General features: G+C 37.8%; 1 protein-coding gene across 3 annotated transcripts in view; it reads right to left on the reverse strand.

Moving 5' to 3' along the window:
- The window catches only part of Sclt1 (sodium channel and clathrin linker 1), a 68,060-nt gene that overhangs the window by 47,865 nt on the left and 4,396 nt on the right, over window positions 1-15,799 (reverse strand). For all 3 annotated transcript variants that reach the window (XM_070022085.1, XM_070022086.1, XM_070022087.1), the window contains exons 2-6: window positions 10,009-10,079; window positions 7,796-7,854; window positions 6,827-6,899; window positions 3,331-3,386; window positions 1,205-1,340 (exon numbers count right to left, since the gene is read on the reverse strand). In XM_070022085.1, the coding sequence (XP_069878186.1) occupies window positions 1,205-1,340; window positions 3,331-3,386; window positions 6,827-6,899; window positions 7,796-7,854; window positions 10,009-10,079 (395 nt within the window). The remainder of the gene's footprint in view (window positions 1-1,204; window positions 1,341-3,330; window positions 3,387-6,826; window positions 6,900-7,795; window positions 7,855-10,008; window positions 10,080-15,799) is intronic.

A 15,799-nucleotide genomic window follows, 5' to 3' on the forward strand; every position in this document is an offset into this window, starting at 1 on the left:
AGCTAGATAATGGGATAATAGTTCAAACATATATTTGATATGAATTACCTGGATATAAAATTATGAAGTAAAAATATAATTCCCCATGCAAAAATTCACAAAATAGGGGCTGGGAATGTGGCTTAGGAGCAGAATGCTTGCCAAGCATGCATGAAGCCTTAGCCCTGGGTTCGATTCCTCAGTACCACATAAACAGAAAAAGCTGGAAGTAGTACTGTGGCTCAAGTGGTAGAACACTAACCTTGAGCAAAAGATGCTCAGGGACAGTCTCCAGGCCCTGAGTTCAAGCCCAGGACTGGCAAAAAAAATGCACAAAATACTTATATCATTGAAAACCAGGAAAAAGTGACAAGGTATCCAAAATTTCAGTTACTATAAGGAAAAGCAGAGAAAAACTGTAGTTTTAGATGCAAAACTTTAGAAAAGTACTACACTACAATCTTTGAAGAAAAAAGTACCAGGAGAAAACACAAAAGTTGTAAAATGTATATGTAAGGAAGTAAGGTTCTTGATGATTTTTTTAAAAAAAGTTTGACGTTAAAATACTTAGAAGACCCAAAAGTCATTCAAAAGCTTTGTGATTTGATTAAAAAAGTATTTGCCACTGAGAAGTCGTGATTCACTCTTGTAATACTAGCTATTAAGGAAGCTGAGATGGGAGGATTAGAGTTTGAAGCCAGCCTGGGTGGCAAAGTCCATGAGACTCTTATCTCCAATTAACCACCCAAAAGACCAGAAGTGGAACCCTGGCTCTGAGTTCAGGCCCTAGGACAAGCGCACATACAACAAAAATTATTTGCCAAATACACCAAATATTTATCAGTTTTAATTCTTTTTTTTTTTTTGCCAGTCGTGGGGCCTGAACTCTGGGCCTGGGTGCTGTCAGCTCAAGGCTATTGCTCTACCACTTGAGCCACAGCCCTACTTCTGGCTTTTTCTGCTTATGTGGTGCTGAGGAACTGAACCCAGGGCTTCATACATGCAAGGCAAGCGCTCTACCACTGAGCTACCTTCCCAGCCTTTTTTTTTGAGACTGGGACTGGAATTCTGTACATGATGCTTTTGCTCATAGGCTAACACTCTACCAACTGAACCAGTCCCTTGCTAAAATTAGTATCTCCAAAAGTCATCAAGTACTACCAAGTCTGTCACACTCTGTCCTTCTCATAAGCAGTCTCAGTATATGACTTAGGAAGTTACTTACCTGATTGGCTAGCTGCAGCTGTTCTTGGAGGCTGATGACCACTTCCTCATCTGTGTACACTTCCTTTCCCATCTCTACATCAAAGGGAAGGGCTTCCAATTGCTTCTCAACAACGTCTTTTAGCTCACCATGCAACCTTTGCAACAGTTAACATAAGAATTTAAACCCATCTTAGTAACAGTGATTACTCTTTTGGTTAATAAAAAGAACTTCCAGATTAAAAACAGTACTTTACACTTTATCACTCTCTCTCCCTCTCCCTTGTTCCCCTTCTTGCTCTCCATTTCTGTGCTAGTACTGGGGTTTGAACTCTAGGTCTTGAGCGCTTTTTTTCCCAGGGCTGAGAACCGAACCCAGGGCCTTGCGTGTGCCAGGCGGGCGCCCTTCTGCTGGGCTAAACCCCCAGCCCCGCGCTTGGCTTTTTTTTTTGCAGAAGATTGGTACTCTACCACTTGAGCAACACCTCCATGAACAGCTTTTTTCTGGTTGAGGTAAATATCTCCAAAATCTGTCATTCTGGGCTGGCTTTGAACTTCAATTTTCAGGTCTTAGCCTTCTGAGTAGCTAGGATTACTGGCACCAAGCTACACAAAACAATTTTTAACTGGTCTTCAAATGAAAACAATCATGCTTAATCCTCATTAGATACTGTGCTATGTGAATAAATAAGATTAACAATTCCAAACTATTAAAATGATAAATTTTATTTCCATTAGTTTGTCATACAGAGAGTTTAATGTTTTAGAAATGTAAAATTACAACCGAGCATAGTAGCTCACACATATAATTCAAGATTCTTGAAAGAATCACAGTTCAAGATCAACCCAGGCAGAGATAGTGAGTCCTCGTCTCAATGAACAAGGTAGGTTGGTGGTATGTGCCTGTCATCCTGGTTATGTGGGAGAGATTGGTAGAAGGTCTTTTCTCTGCTGCTGAAAACAGGAGACCCAGAGGCAATAGAAAGGTAGAAGTAGATCAAGTGATAGAGCACCTTCCCAGCAGGTGTGAGGCCCAATCTCCAAACTCAACACAATTCAGATGCAATTTAGTAATAAGTAAAAGAACTGATTTAGATATAATTTAAATGCTAACATTTTCATTTAACCAATTAAATAAAATAGTGCCTTACACTCTATAGTATTATGTTATTTTCTCCATTGTGTTTCACAAAATTCATTTATATTATTAGAGTTAAGCAGAAGATAACAAAATAGTTGCTGGTTAGGAATTCAATACTATTACACATTTTCTTCTTTAAAATATCTTCACAAAAGCTTGACCGTAATTCTGAAAGCCTTTCATCGTAACAGTAAATTGCAGGCATTTCATATTTAAACTAAAGCCCCTTGCCAAGCAAGGAGATACAACTCTAAAAGACTTTTAACTTACAGTGATATAAACATAAAAAGAAATTATTCCATAATATTGAAAACATTTATTTACTGTAAGTAGAAAATACTATTTATAGTCCATAAATTACAAGGTGTAAACTACAAAGGAAATCACATCCATCTGCCTAAAACATGTACAAGAGATCTATTAATACTATATTTTCTTTGAAACTAGAACAACTCAAACATTTAGAACATGTCTTCAGATATAGTAAAACGAAGGAATAATTTTAGACACAGCTCTCTAGTAATGGAGAATCATGTATTAGTGGCATTCTGAGCTTGTCACCGAGGGTAGTTAAGTTATCAAGTTTGCATTCCATCAGCATGCTTCCTAAGATCCACATATACACATACATATATACGTATATACATATGCATATATATGTATATATGTATATACGCACATATATATGTACACATACATATTCCACATCACGTTAGTACCTGTCAATACTTACAGCATTTACTATGTAGCCTATTCCTAGCCATTGCTTTCTCCCTTACAGTCAGTCTTATGAAAAACGCACTGCTATCTCCAATTTACAAACACAGAAACTAAGCAGAAAGATGTTAAACAACTAACTGGTCAAGCCACATGTACTGAAACCAGGAGTCAAACAGAAAACTCAGACTCTGGAGTCTACACTGTGACTAAATAGGCTTATACATACCAAATACAAGTTTTCTACAACAAGCAAAAAACCCAAAGAAATCAATAGCTAACTGATTTACCTTTCATTTTCCTTAATGACATTTTCAAGATGCAATTTCATCTCACCCATCTGTTGCTGAAAGAGTAAAATGAAGAACAGCAATGTATTTTGTACACAATGAGACTGCCACTCACTAGTCCATTTACATGCAGGCAGACTCTATGGCATTAGTACAGACACAGAAATTACTCATTACTTTTAGCAAACCATATTAAATATGGATAGGACAGAAAACATTCATTTTGAAGACTAAATATTTTTATGTAAAATATTGGGAAATTTATGAATGTAGTCACTAAAATTTATAGCTACAAAAGCAGATGATACATGTCAGTATGATACTATAGCAAATACCAGATGATTCGGTATGTTTTGTTTTATTTTTTTGGTTTTTTTTTCAGTAATGAGGTTTGAACTCAGGGTCTTGTGTTTGCTAGGCAGGTTCTACCTGTGAGCCACACTTCCAGTTGATTCCTGTATCTTCAATGTGTATCCTAATTAATTCTCTTCAAGTTAGGTGAATCCCGTATAAATGGGTATATTCTTCAATAGGTAAACAGGTTAACAAGTGCCACTTCAGATTCCAAAGAAAAACGTGTAACAGGATGAAGGCAGAAGATCAATAGTTCTGAGTAAGAGTAGACCGTTGGGGAGGCCGTGTAAGACCTTGCTGTGAATAAGTGTGCCCATCGGTCTTGACTGTTCCCTGGGTTAAAGGAGAGGAACCAAGCAGGGGGACTGGCAAGCCACACGGGGGACAGGCACTTCTCTGAGTAGTCTGTCTCCCTTTCGACCAGAGAAGCTCAAGGCAGCTTGGGTGGGAGTCGGCAATGGCCAATTCTAACTACAAAGTGGCATAAAAGTTGATTTCCTCCCAGGTCCCTGCTGTGCCTGAACCACAATCCACCAGAATGAATTAATTTACCATCAGACAATTAAGCACTAACCATGCATGGAGTGATGCAGTGATACAATCAGAAAAGGCAGGTGCAGGGTCCTGAATGCCAGAGGAAGTTTGGGTGTTATTGTGGCCATTATCTCCGTTTCATGATTTGATGAAATAGGTATGTTATAAAAAAGTTTATCTTGGAAAGTATTCCTTATCGTCAAATATTAAATAGTATATATATATATACTAGCTAAAATCAAAAGTGGAGCATAACAGTCTCATGAAAAATCCTTTACTGTAAAATATTTCAAAATATTTGGAAAAGTATTAATCACCAAAATTTTCCCTGATACTTACATTTCAAGCAGAAAGTCCCTCATATAAGGAACTGAAGTAATACTTTTCTTGCTTTTAGATATCTTATTTTTTAACGAAGTCACTAAATTGTTAGAATTAGTTTTACTAAGAAACATCTAAGTGAACAACTCTTCCTAGAAGTAGCTATCAACATCTTTTTTCCTCTCTAAAAGGAACAAGTGTTTCATCAGAAACTCAAGTTTCCTATGGTAGCTTTTCATTGATTTAGGATAATTTTCAGGTGCTAAGAATACCAAGGGAAAAATAAAGTTGAACATCTTAGTAAAATATCTGATGAAACGCATACAGTAGCAGACTATAAAATATTTAAAAGGATTTAATTTAAAGATAACTACCTATTCTGTAAATAAAAACCATATCACAGTAAGTCACCATAGTAATTTGGTGAACTCAGTAGGAACTTTTGAGTATTTGCTAGTCCTAAAAAAAAGTGCAAAAAACTGTTTGTGCAAGATTTGCTCTCTATTATTCTTCAGCAATTAAAGAGATACTGGCTTAAATCTAACCAGAAGCTAAAATGTGCACAGTAAAGATTAGAAAATAAACTAGCTTAAAAACTGGATTATGGTAAATAGGAAAAAAATGTAAAAGAAGTGCCTGTTTTTCAATTTCTGGTTCACTTTTATATGTATTAGAGAATAACATGGGAATGACAGTCTACAATGTAATGGAAAAACAAAGGGGTTATGTGTTTTTTAGTAATGCTAACATTAAGCTAGTAACAGAATAGTAATAATTAATAGAAAAATATAGGTTGCCACATTCTAACGGTCTTGTTCCTCTGAGTCCTGGCATTTGTCATTCATCAGATAGTCAAAGGTGTATGTACAGTTGGATACAAAGTTCTCCACAGACTCCAGTATTACAGTAATGCTCCAGGACAGCCACGCTCGGGGCTCAGGCCTTGGTCCCAAAGGCTCTGCCTTCAACAGAGTAGGCTCAACAGGCCATCAGCAGGGACTCACTGGAGGAAGTAGGTCACTGGAGGACCTGAATTTGAAGGCATACTTTGTCCATGGTCCCCTTCTCCTCTTCGTGTGTGTGTGTGTGTGTGTCGTGTGTGTGTGTGTGTGTGTGTGTGTGTGTGTGTCGTGTGTGTGTGTGTGTCGTGTGTCTGTCTGTCTCCCTGTCTTGTGTCCTTCTCCTTTCTGGCTACCATGAACTGAGTCCTCACTTCACTATGTTCCTGTTGCCATGGTATTCTGTTATTCCTCAGGCCCAAAGCAATAGAGCCAGCTGACCTTGGATTGGAACTTCTAAAATCATTAAGTACAATAAACCTTTCTCCCTTTAAGTGGATTTCTCAAAGGCTTTTTGTCCCAGTGACAACAAGCTGAGGAACACAGCATACTATGTCCATGTACCAAGAGAAGAGAAACAGTCAAAGTATTTAGGGTCTGCCACTCTCACAGCACCATTCGGAGAAAACTTTTTGTCTCAAGTGTTGTTTTTATAGTCATTACCTGTGCACAAACGTCACTCTGCTATCCTTACCATACTGAATTAATCCAAATACAGAGCTATCATCACCTGCTGGCAGGCTTAGCATGAGACATGTATGTTCTAGCTAGGGAATGCTTCTATTGCATGGTACCCTAGTATTAGAAATTCTGGGGAAAAAATATAAAAGACGTCTCAGCTGAAAGAAATGTGTCGTAAGTATTAGTTGTATTTGACGAATGAAATTCACTGAAACCCAGTCTGTATCCTGAACAATTCTATACTGTTATTCTAGCTTCCCCCAAGCGTAGGTCAGAGGCGTTGGGCCCTTTGTTCTTCAACTCCATGACTAAAGATGACAGACAAGAAGTTGTGACAGGTTAGGCCTACATTATATCAATAATATCTAAAAGATATCAGTCAAAGATGTTTGTGAAGAGACAATATTTGAAAAAGTTTGTTCTGCAAATGAAAAATACAGGAGGAATGAGGATAACACTCAAGGTCTGAGACAGTTTAAAGAAAACAGAAGCAAAGAACAATGTGATTAAGAGATTCTTCTACATTCTTCTAAGAGAAGCTTCTGACAAAACAAGAAAATAATGAACCTAAATAATAAAACTAAGGATAATCTTTAAACACACACACACACACACACACACACACACACACACACACACACACTCACACGTACTTATATATTAATTACAATAAATTTTTTCAATTCATCAGTTCATTAATTAAAACAATTAGGAATCTATTACTTTTCTATCTCAATAAAATGTGGAAGTTTATGATGATGTCATACCTGATAGTATTTTAGCTGTTCATTTAGTGCCTCCAGATGTTTATCATACTCAGTAATAAGAAGAGCTAAAAAGCTAAAGGAAACAACCCAGAATTAAAAATCTAGTATATTTAGTTCCATTCAGCTTAAAATCTTTTTTTTTTTTTTTTGATAGGTGGTGGGGCCTGAATTCTGGGCCTGGGCGCTGTCCCTCAGCTCTTCAGCTCAAGGCTACTGCTCTCCACTTGAGCCACAGCGCCACTTCCAGGTTTTTCTGCGTATGTGGTACTGAGGAATCGAACCCAGGGCCTCCTGCATGCAAGGCAAGCACTCTAGCATTGAGATACCTTCCCAGCCCCTCCATTCAGTTTAGTAAGTATATAACAAGTGAAAAAATTTCACATAAAAATTTATTTTCACATAACAATTTGTATTTTACCTTTTTTCCAAAATTGGTATTTGTGTGCCTGTATGTACACTGGGGCTTCTACCACTGGAGCCCTGCCTCTTCTCTAGCATTTTGTAGATGGAGTCTCAAGTAATTTTTTCTTGAGGTGGTCTCAAACTACAATCTTCCAAGTATTAGCTTTCTGAGGAGCTAGGATTACAGGCATGAGCCACTGGCTATCAGCTTTAAGCACATATTTTTTTTTTTTTTGATCTTAGCACAATTAATACTTTGGGAAATGTCTTGGTTGCGTGTGTGCAGCAGAGTAGGACGGTTTGAGCATTGCAGGCTGTTTAATAGTGCGTAACCTCCATACCCTAACACTCCAGTAGCAGCCTCCCTCTCCAGAGTTTGTCATAGTAAACTAACGTGTTTTCAAGTATATTCTGAGTGTCTCCTGAGGGATCAGGAAAAGTCACCACTGCAACCCACTTTTACAGACTCTACAGTATTTTCTTATAAACTACAGAAGATCATGAAATTAAAGGAATTTTTCAATTGATAATATAACTACAAAAATATTATTTTTGGTGATACTTTACCTTTGGTCAACTACTGAGTTTACTAATGTGTCATCTCCATCTCCTTTGAGGACAGCTTTCTAGAACAGAAAAGTGTTATTTTAGAATGTTTTCTCATGATTCTAGCCAATACTGACAGTGGTTGAAAATTAAGTACAATTCAAATTTTTTGTCGGTCATGGGGCTTGAATTCTGGACCTGAACGCTGTCCCTCAGCTCTTCAGCTCAAGGCTAGCGCTCTACCACTCGAACCACAGCGCCACTTCCCAATTCAAATTTTTATATTATAAATTATAGCAATATAATTCAAAAATGAGAAAAAGAAAAAAATCACCTTTATGAAATTGAAGTGCATTTGGTATAAGAGCCATACATCATTATACACTTGTGGTAAATTAGAAATATGAAGAAAAGAGCTACAGTCATGGCTCACATAATAGAAACATGAAAATTTTTTCTTCATTATATATTCCTCGTCTGGACTGTTCAGTGTATTTGCCCATTTATTAACTGGATTATTGGCTCTTTTGGTGTTTAATTTTTTTTAGTTGTTTATACACTCTGCTTATTAATCTGTGACAGATAAATAGCTTTCGAAATTTGTCTCCTACTCTGTAATCTGTCTCTCCATTCTAGTAACTGTTTTCTTTGCTGTTCGGAAGCTCTAGTTGGATATAATTCAATTGTCAATCCTTCTCTTATTTGCCAAACTAATGAAGTTCTATTCAGGAAGTTCCTGCCCATGTGTATGTCTTCCATTTTTCCCTTTGCTTTCCAATACTAGTTTCAAAACTTCTTCTGGCATTACATTAAGGTCTTTGATCTCATTCTGAATTGGTTTTAGCACAGGGTGAGAGTAATCTAGTTTGTCTTTAACGTGAAGATATTCATTTTCTCAGCCCCATGGTTGAAAAGGCTATTTTTTTCTCCTATGTAGGCTGTTGGTTCCTTTGTTAAAATTCTGATGTCTGAAATGATATGGCTCAGTCATCTGTGGATCCCTGTTGTTTTTTTTTTTTGTCGGTCGTGGGGCTTGAACTCTGGGCCTGGGCGCTGTCCCTCAGCTCTTCAGCTCAAGGCGAGCGCTCTACCACTTGAGCTACAGCGCCACTTCCGGTTTTCTGGTGGTTTATTGGAGATAGGAGTCTCACGGTCTCTCCTGCCCGGGCTGGCTTTGAACCGCGATCCTCAGATCTCAGCCTCCTGAGTAGCTAGGATTACAGGCGTGAGCCACCAGCGCCCGGCTGGTGGATCCCTGTTCTGTTCCAGTGGTCTACATAACTGTTTTTGTGCCCATGCTAGGCTGTTTTATTACTACGGTTCTGTAGTATATTTGAAGTCAGGCATTGTGTTACCCCTAGCACTGTTCTTTTTGGCTCAGGGTTGCTTTGCTCTTCCGGATATTTTGTGCTTCCACATGAATTTTAAGTTTGATTTTTCCACCACTGTGAAGTTCACTGGGATTTTAATGGGGATGGCATTAGATCTTAGATTGCTTTCAGTAGTCTAGCCATTTTTGGTTAGACATGGAATGAGAAGTCTTCCCATTTCCAGTGTCTTCTTTGACTTCTTTTTCAATGTTTTATACTTTTTATCATAGTGTCTTTTACCAACTTAGTTAGTTTTCCTGTTTTCTTTCTTTGTATATTGTTGATGGTAAAAAAGAAAGATTTTTTATTATATACTATACTATGCTCAAATGGTAATAACATCCAAGTTTTATATTGGGGTTTTTAAGGTGTTAAATTTGACTTCTTCTGCTTCTATTTTTATTTTTTCGCCTTGCCTTATTGTTCTGGCAGAGTCGACCCACTCTTGTCTCCCTCCTTATTTTGGAGGGGCTGCTTTAAATTCTCCCCATTTAGTACAAGGTTGGCTGTAAGTTCTTCATATGTTCACAGCCTGCACAGTCTCTACTACTAGCTGCTGCTCTTCCTACCTCTTCAGGCCAGGCCATCGTGCCTAAGAATGACAGGAGTTACAGCTTACAGCTAGATACATCTTGAGAAACAATTTAGGATACTTCAAACTTGATGAATTCTCATTTTAGAAATTTATTATTTTGAGATTGTACATAATATCAGTTCCAACTCTGGGAAAAAATTTTAAGTGAAAATAAGCTTTGTCATTACAACAATCAAAGGTTTAAGAAAAACTGAAAATTCAATTTCACATGAAAATAATCCTAAGTAGACTTTATATTGCCTTCATATTGGTAATCCTAATTTACATACCTGTTTAGTTGAGAATTTAGAAAAATTATCCATTTGATGATATGTAAGGACTTCATTTAATAATTTTTGATCTGAAACACATTGTGAAAAACCAATTTAAGTTCACTAATTTTCAATGTTTACAGTGGCTCTTGTTACTACTTTTCAAAGTAAAAGAACCATCAATTTCAATATACCATTTTAGAACTTAAAATTAGGTTATTTTGTATTCTGAAACCCACTAATGACTACCAATGTGAAAAACAGCTTTAAAAAACCCACATATTTTCTGGCTTCCTCAGTTTGAATACTCAGTTTCTCCTAGCTTGCTCTTCAGTTTGGTCAAGTTAAAAAAAAAATACAACCGACTTCAACAATTCATCCAAAAAATCATACACCATGATCAAACAGGATTCATTTCAGGGATGCAAAGCTGGTTCAATATACGCAAATCAATTAATATTATTCATCACATCAACAGGAGCAAGAATAAGAACCACATGGTTATCTCAATAGACGCAGAAAAAGCATTCGACAAGATCCAACACCCCTTCATGATGAAGGTTTTGGAAAAATTAGGAATCCATGGAACATTCCTCAATACAATAAAGGCTGTATATGACAAACCTACAGCCAGCATTATACTCAATGGTGAAAAACTAAAGCCATTTCCTCAACTCAGGAACAAGACAAGGATGCCCACTCTCTCCACTTCTCTTCAATCTAGTATTAGAATGCCTAGCTACAGCAATAAGACAAGATGCAGACATAAAGGGGATCCAAATAGGGAAAGAAGAAATAAAACTCTCCCTCTTTGCAGATGACATGATCTTGTACTTAAAGAATCCCATAGACTCCACTCCCAAATTACTCAAGCTGATTCAAAACTTTGGCAAAGTAGCAGGTTATAAAATTAACCCCCAAAAATCAATGGCTTTTCTGTATGCCAACAATGAGAAAAGTGTGGCTGAAATTAGGAAAGCAACTCCATTTGTAATAGCCCCACAAAAAATAAAATACCTAGGAATTAACTTAATTAAAGAAGTGAAGGACCTCTATGATGAAAACTTTAAAATCTTGAAAAAGGAAATCAACACAGAACTAAAAAAATGGCAAAGCCTCCCTTGCTCCTGGATTGGAAAGATTAACATCGTGAAAATGGCAATACTTCCCAAGGCTATCTACAAATTCAACGCAATACCTATCAAAATTCCAACCTCATTCTTCAAGGAAATAGAAGAGGCAATCCAAAAATTCATATGGAACAATAAAAGACCCCGAATAGCAAAAACGCTCCTCAATGGAAAGAACACTGCTGGAGGAATATCAATACCAAATTTCAAACTCTACTATAAAGCCATAGTAATCAAAACAGCTTGGTATTGGCATAAGAACAGACCTCAGGACCAATGGAATAGAATTGAAAACCCAGAAATGAACCTACAGACCTATAGCCATCTAATCTTCGATAAGGGAGCTAAAACAATAGAATGGAACAAAGACAGCCTCTTCAGTAAATGGTGCTGGCAAAATTGGTTAACTACATATAGAAAACTAAAGCTAGATCCTTATATATCACCCTGCACCAGAATCAACTCCAAATGGATCAAAGACCTCAGAGTGAAAGTGGACACTCTGAAAACATTACAGGATGGAATGGGAGAAACCCTAGGTCTCCTTGGCACAGGCCGAAATTTTTTGAATAGAGACCCGGAAACACAACAAATCAAAGAAAGGTTGGACAAATGGGATTGCATAAAGTTGCAGAGCTTCTGCAGGGCAAATGACATAGCTAGCAAGATCAATAGAAAGCCCACGGATTGGGAGAAGATCTTTACTAGCCATACAACGGACAAGGGTCTCATATCTAAAATAGACTTGGAACTCAAAAAATTAAACCACCCAACAACAAATCCTCAAAGAAACAACTGCCCAATAAATAAGTGGGCGAAAGACTTAAAGAGAAAATTCTCTGAAGAAGAAAGAAGGATGGCCAATAGACACATGAAGAAATGTTCAACATCCCTAGCCATAAAAGAAATGCAAATCAAAACAACATTGAGATATCACCTCACCCCAGTTAGAACGGCAAAAATCAAGAACTCTAACAACAGATGCTGGAGGGGATGTGGACAGAAAGGAACCTTACTTCATTGTTGGTGGGAATATAAACTTGTTCAACCACTTTGGAAAGCAGTATGGAGGTTCCTCAAAAGACTTCACATAGAACTCCCCTATGACCCAGCAATCCCACTTTTGGGCATTTACCCAAATGTTTACAAACAAGACCACACTAAAGCTACCAGCACAACAATGTTTATTGCAGCATTATTTACCATAGCTAAGATATGGAACCAACCCAGATGCCCCTCAGTAGATGAATGGATCAAGAAAATGTGGTATATATACACAATGGAATTCTATGCCTCCATCAGAAAGAATGACATTGCCCCATTTGTTAGGAAATGGAAAAACTTGGAAAAAATTATATTAAGTGAAGTAAGCCAGGCCCAAAGAAACATAGGTCCCATGGTTTCCCTTATTTGCAATATCTAGTATATACATGAGTCAAGCGGAAAAGGTCAGATAATGTGATGTCAGGAAAATGAACCCTTAGATATGTATTTTAATGTTTTTTTCTTTCATGCATGCATTTATAAGATTATCTCTTTGTTGCTTTGTATGTCCCTCCCCCACAGAATAACCCCTGCTTTCACTATATTTGATGTCAGTATAACTTGTGGAGGAGATGGGAAAAACCAGTTGTTTAAGGATACAGGTGGACCTGTTGCAACAATGAGAAGTACAAGTTATCATGTCCAAAATGAGCTTTACAACGTCAGTGCGGGGGGGGGGTATGGGGAGGAAGGAGAAGGATTGGGATTGGGGGGGAGGGGGGAGGCTGGGAAGGGATGTGAAGGGTAAACAAAAGGAGGAGGCTGCAATGCTTGGTAAGAAATGTACGCATTATCCTGCCCATGTAATTGTAACCCCTCTGTACAGTATGTTCACAAATAAAATAAAATTTAAAAAAAATACAACCCACATATGTTTTAGGACCCAAGAAGATTTGCGGAGTTATAGTCACATTCTCCACATCTTCAAATCAGCTTTTAATTCCTTCAGAATAACCCTCTACATTGAAGAGAAATGTCAAGACAAAAAAATAAATAAATAAAAGAGAATGACAGGAGACAATGAGAAAGAAGGTCTGGAGTAAAGCTAAGAGCTCTCACTAAATATGATGCCATATTTTTATTCACATCAAGAAAATGAAAAATAATAGGATATATCAACTAACAAATATGCAATCACATATTTTCCAAGATCATTTCAAACACTTCAAATTCATTACTTGCTATCAGTAAGGCAAGTCTAAATAACTTTCAAAGCAATAAAGACAAAAAGCATTATTATCAGATAAAGCACAAACAACACTCAAGAACCAAAGTCTAGTAGAAGGGTAAGAAACCCTCCACAGATACGGAAGAAATCATTTTTAAATAGCCCATCAAACTCTTGAGGAGTTACAAAATAAATGTATTTTGATCTGAACAGTAGTTTAAGTGATATACCCCATAACTGCTGCTTTAGCTATACACCAGGCTGAGTAACCCCTATTCAAATGATTGGGACAAGAAGTGTTCCAGACCTCTAAATTTCCAGATTTTAGAATATATGTATACACTTTTCCTCATGAACATTTCTAATTTGAAAATCGAAAGTCCAAATGCTCTTCATATTCATCATGTGTTAGCACTGAAAAAGTCTTAGATTGTGGAACATTTTGGATTTGGACTTTCAGACCAGGGAAGCCTGTACCAGGAATAAGCCTGACACTACAAATCAATACCAAGTGTTAGGAAAAGCCCAAGAGGCCTCCAAAAGTTAAACGCATAGGACAAGAAGGACTGTCTCAGAAGTTAAGAAATAGAAAACAAACTTAGAAAACAAAGTCAAAGATACATTATCTCAAGCATTTTGAAAAGCATAGGATGAATTTCAAAAACAGTCAAGATAAAGTCAGCAGAGTAAGATTAGAAGACTTCGTTAATACAATGATGTCTACGAGAAACATACAAGTATCAGGGGTATGGGTGAAAATGTTGGAAACTGGGAATAACACGGAATAAATTTTAGTCTTTCACTATCATGATTCAACCCCTTTTATGAGCACAAGTAGATTCAACACCAGGTATGTTTTCTGCTAGAGCTTTGATCTTAACTGATCCCTTAGGGCCATGTGCTACCAACTTGGTCCCCAGCTGATGCTATTAGGAAGCCACCTCCCCTTCCCACCATCTCTTTCATATCTGTCTCAATCTCAGCGTTTCTCCCAGCCCTCAGGAAACGACTGGCTCTGCAACAAGGCACACAGCGATGGAAGCAGGTCAGCCTCCTGAGTAGCTAGGGTTACTCTAGGCAGGAGCCACAAAAAAGAAAAGAAAAGGTCCTACTGAAAAAAACACCCCCTAACCTGAAAATACGAGGACATCCTATTATGGCTTGCACTCACAGCCTCGCTGCTGTCTCTGAGCGTTTATGTTCAGGGCTAGTGCTGTACCGCTTGAACCACAGCTCTACTCTTGGCTTTTTGGTAGTTAATTTGATATAAAAAGCTGATGGATTTTCCTGCCCAGGCTGGCTTTAAACCACAATCCTCAGATCTCAGTTGTCTGAGTATCTATGAAGGTAAGGGCTATCAGCATATGGCTCTCACTATTTTTAAGTTTAAAGAGAATTTATTTCCTTTTTCTTATTTTTTTGGGGGGCTGTATGAGGTTGAACTCAGGGTCTCCTTTTTTGCTCGGTAAGTGCTTGCTACACTGCTTCAAATATGCCCCAAGCCCAAGAATTTACTCTTCCAATCAGCCTGAGAAATGATCATTTTCCTTAGCTATATGAAAGACGTTTTTATTTTATTAAGTTTGAACTCAAGGCCGTGTGCGGGCTAGCACTCTATTAGGAGTCACACCTCCAACTTTTTCTTTACTTTTGTAGGTGGGGTTTCATACTTTTCCCCTTAGGCTAGCCTTGGACCATAATCCTTGTACCTCCACCTCCTGCCTAGCTGGGAGTACAGACACACAAATATGCTCAGCTTATTTTCTGAGTCATTTTGTCCTGGATGGTTTCAAACTGCAATCCTACACTTCTGCTCCTCAGTAGCTGGGATTACAGTACAACCCCATAACACCCAGTCCAAGACTTTATGAAGCAAACATTTTTATTTGGAATTGTTGTGATCTGAGCTCAGGAGGCATTCGACCATGCCATCCCCGCAGACCTTATCTTTCTCTACTATACGGATAAACTAGGGACTCACCACCAGTTCCTTGACATTACTTTTCCCATTCATTTGTACTGTCTATGTTGGATGGGCAGATTTGATTCTATTCCACTGAGATAAGAATCTACCAATTTTTATCTAACTAATAGTTGAATAGTTACATTTTAATACCCAATAAAATTAAATTTCCTGGGGCTGGAAAGGTGGCTCTGTGGTAGAGTGCTTGCCTTACATGCATGAGGCCCTGGGTTAATTCCTCAGCACCACATAAGCAGAAAAAACTGGAAGTGGCACTGTGGCTCATATGGTAGAGTGGTAGCCTTGAGCTGAGGAGCTGAGGGACAGTGCCCAGGTCGAGTTCAGGCCCCATGACCACCAACAAAAAAATAAATTTCCTACTTTAATGTTCTATAAACTTGTTTTCTTTTACACAGACTAGGTTGTCAAATGGATTGCATTGAATCTACCTGTCAATTTGTGGAGAACTGACTCATTTATACTGTTGAATATTCAATTGATAAA

The sequence above is a fragment of the Dipodomys merriami genome, unplaced genomic scaffold (genome assembly GCF_024711535.1).
Source record: "Dipodomys merriami isolate MVZ:Mamm:240054 unplaced genomic scaffold, mDipMer1.0.p SCAF_15, whole genome shotgun sequence".
NCBI lineage: Eukaryota > Metazoa > Chordata > Mammalia > Rodentia > Heteromyidae > Dipodomys > Dipodomys merriami.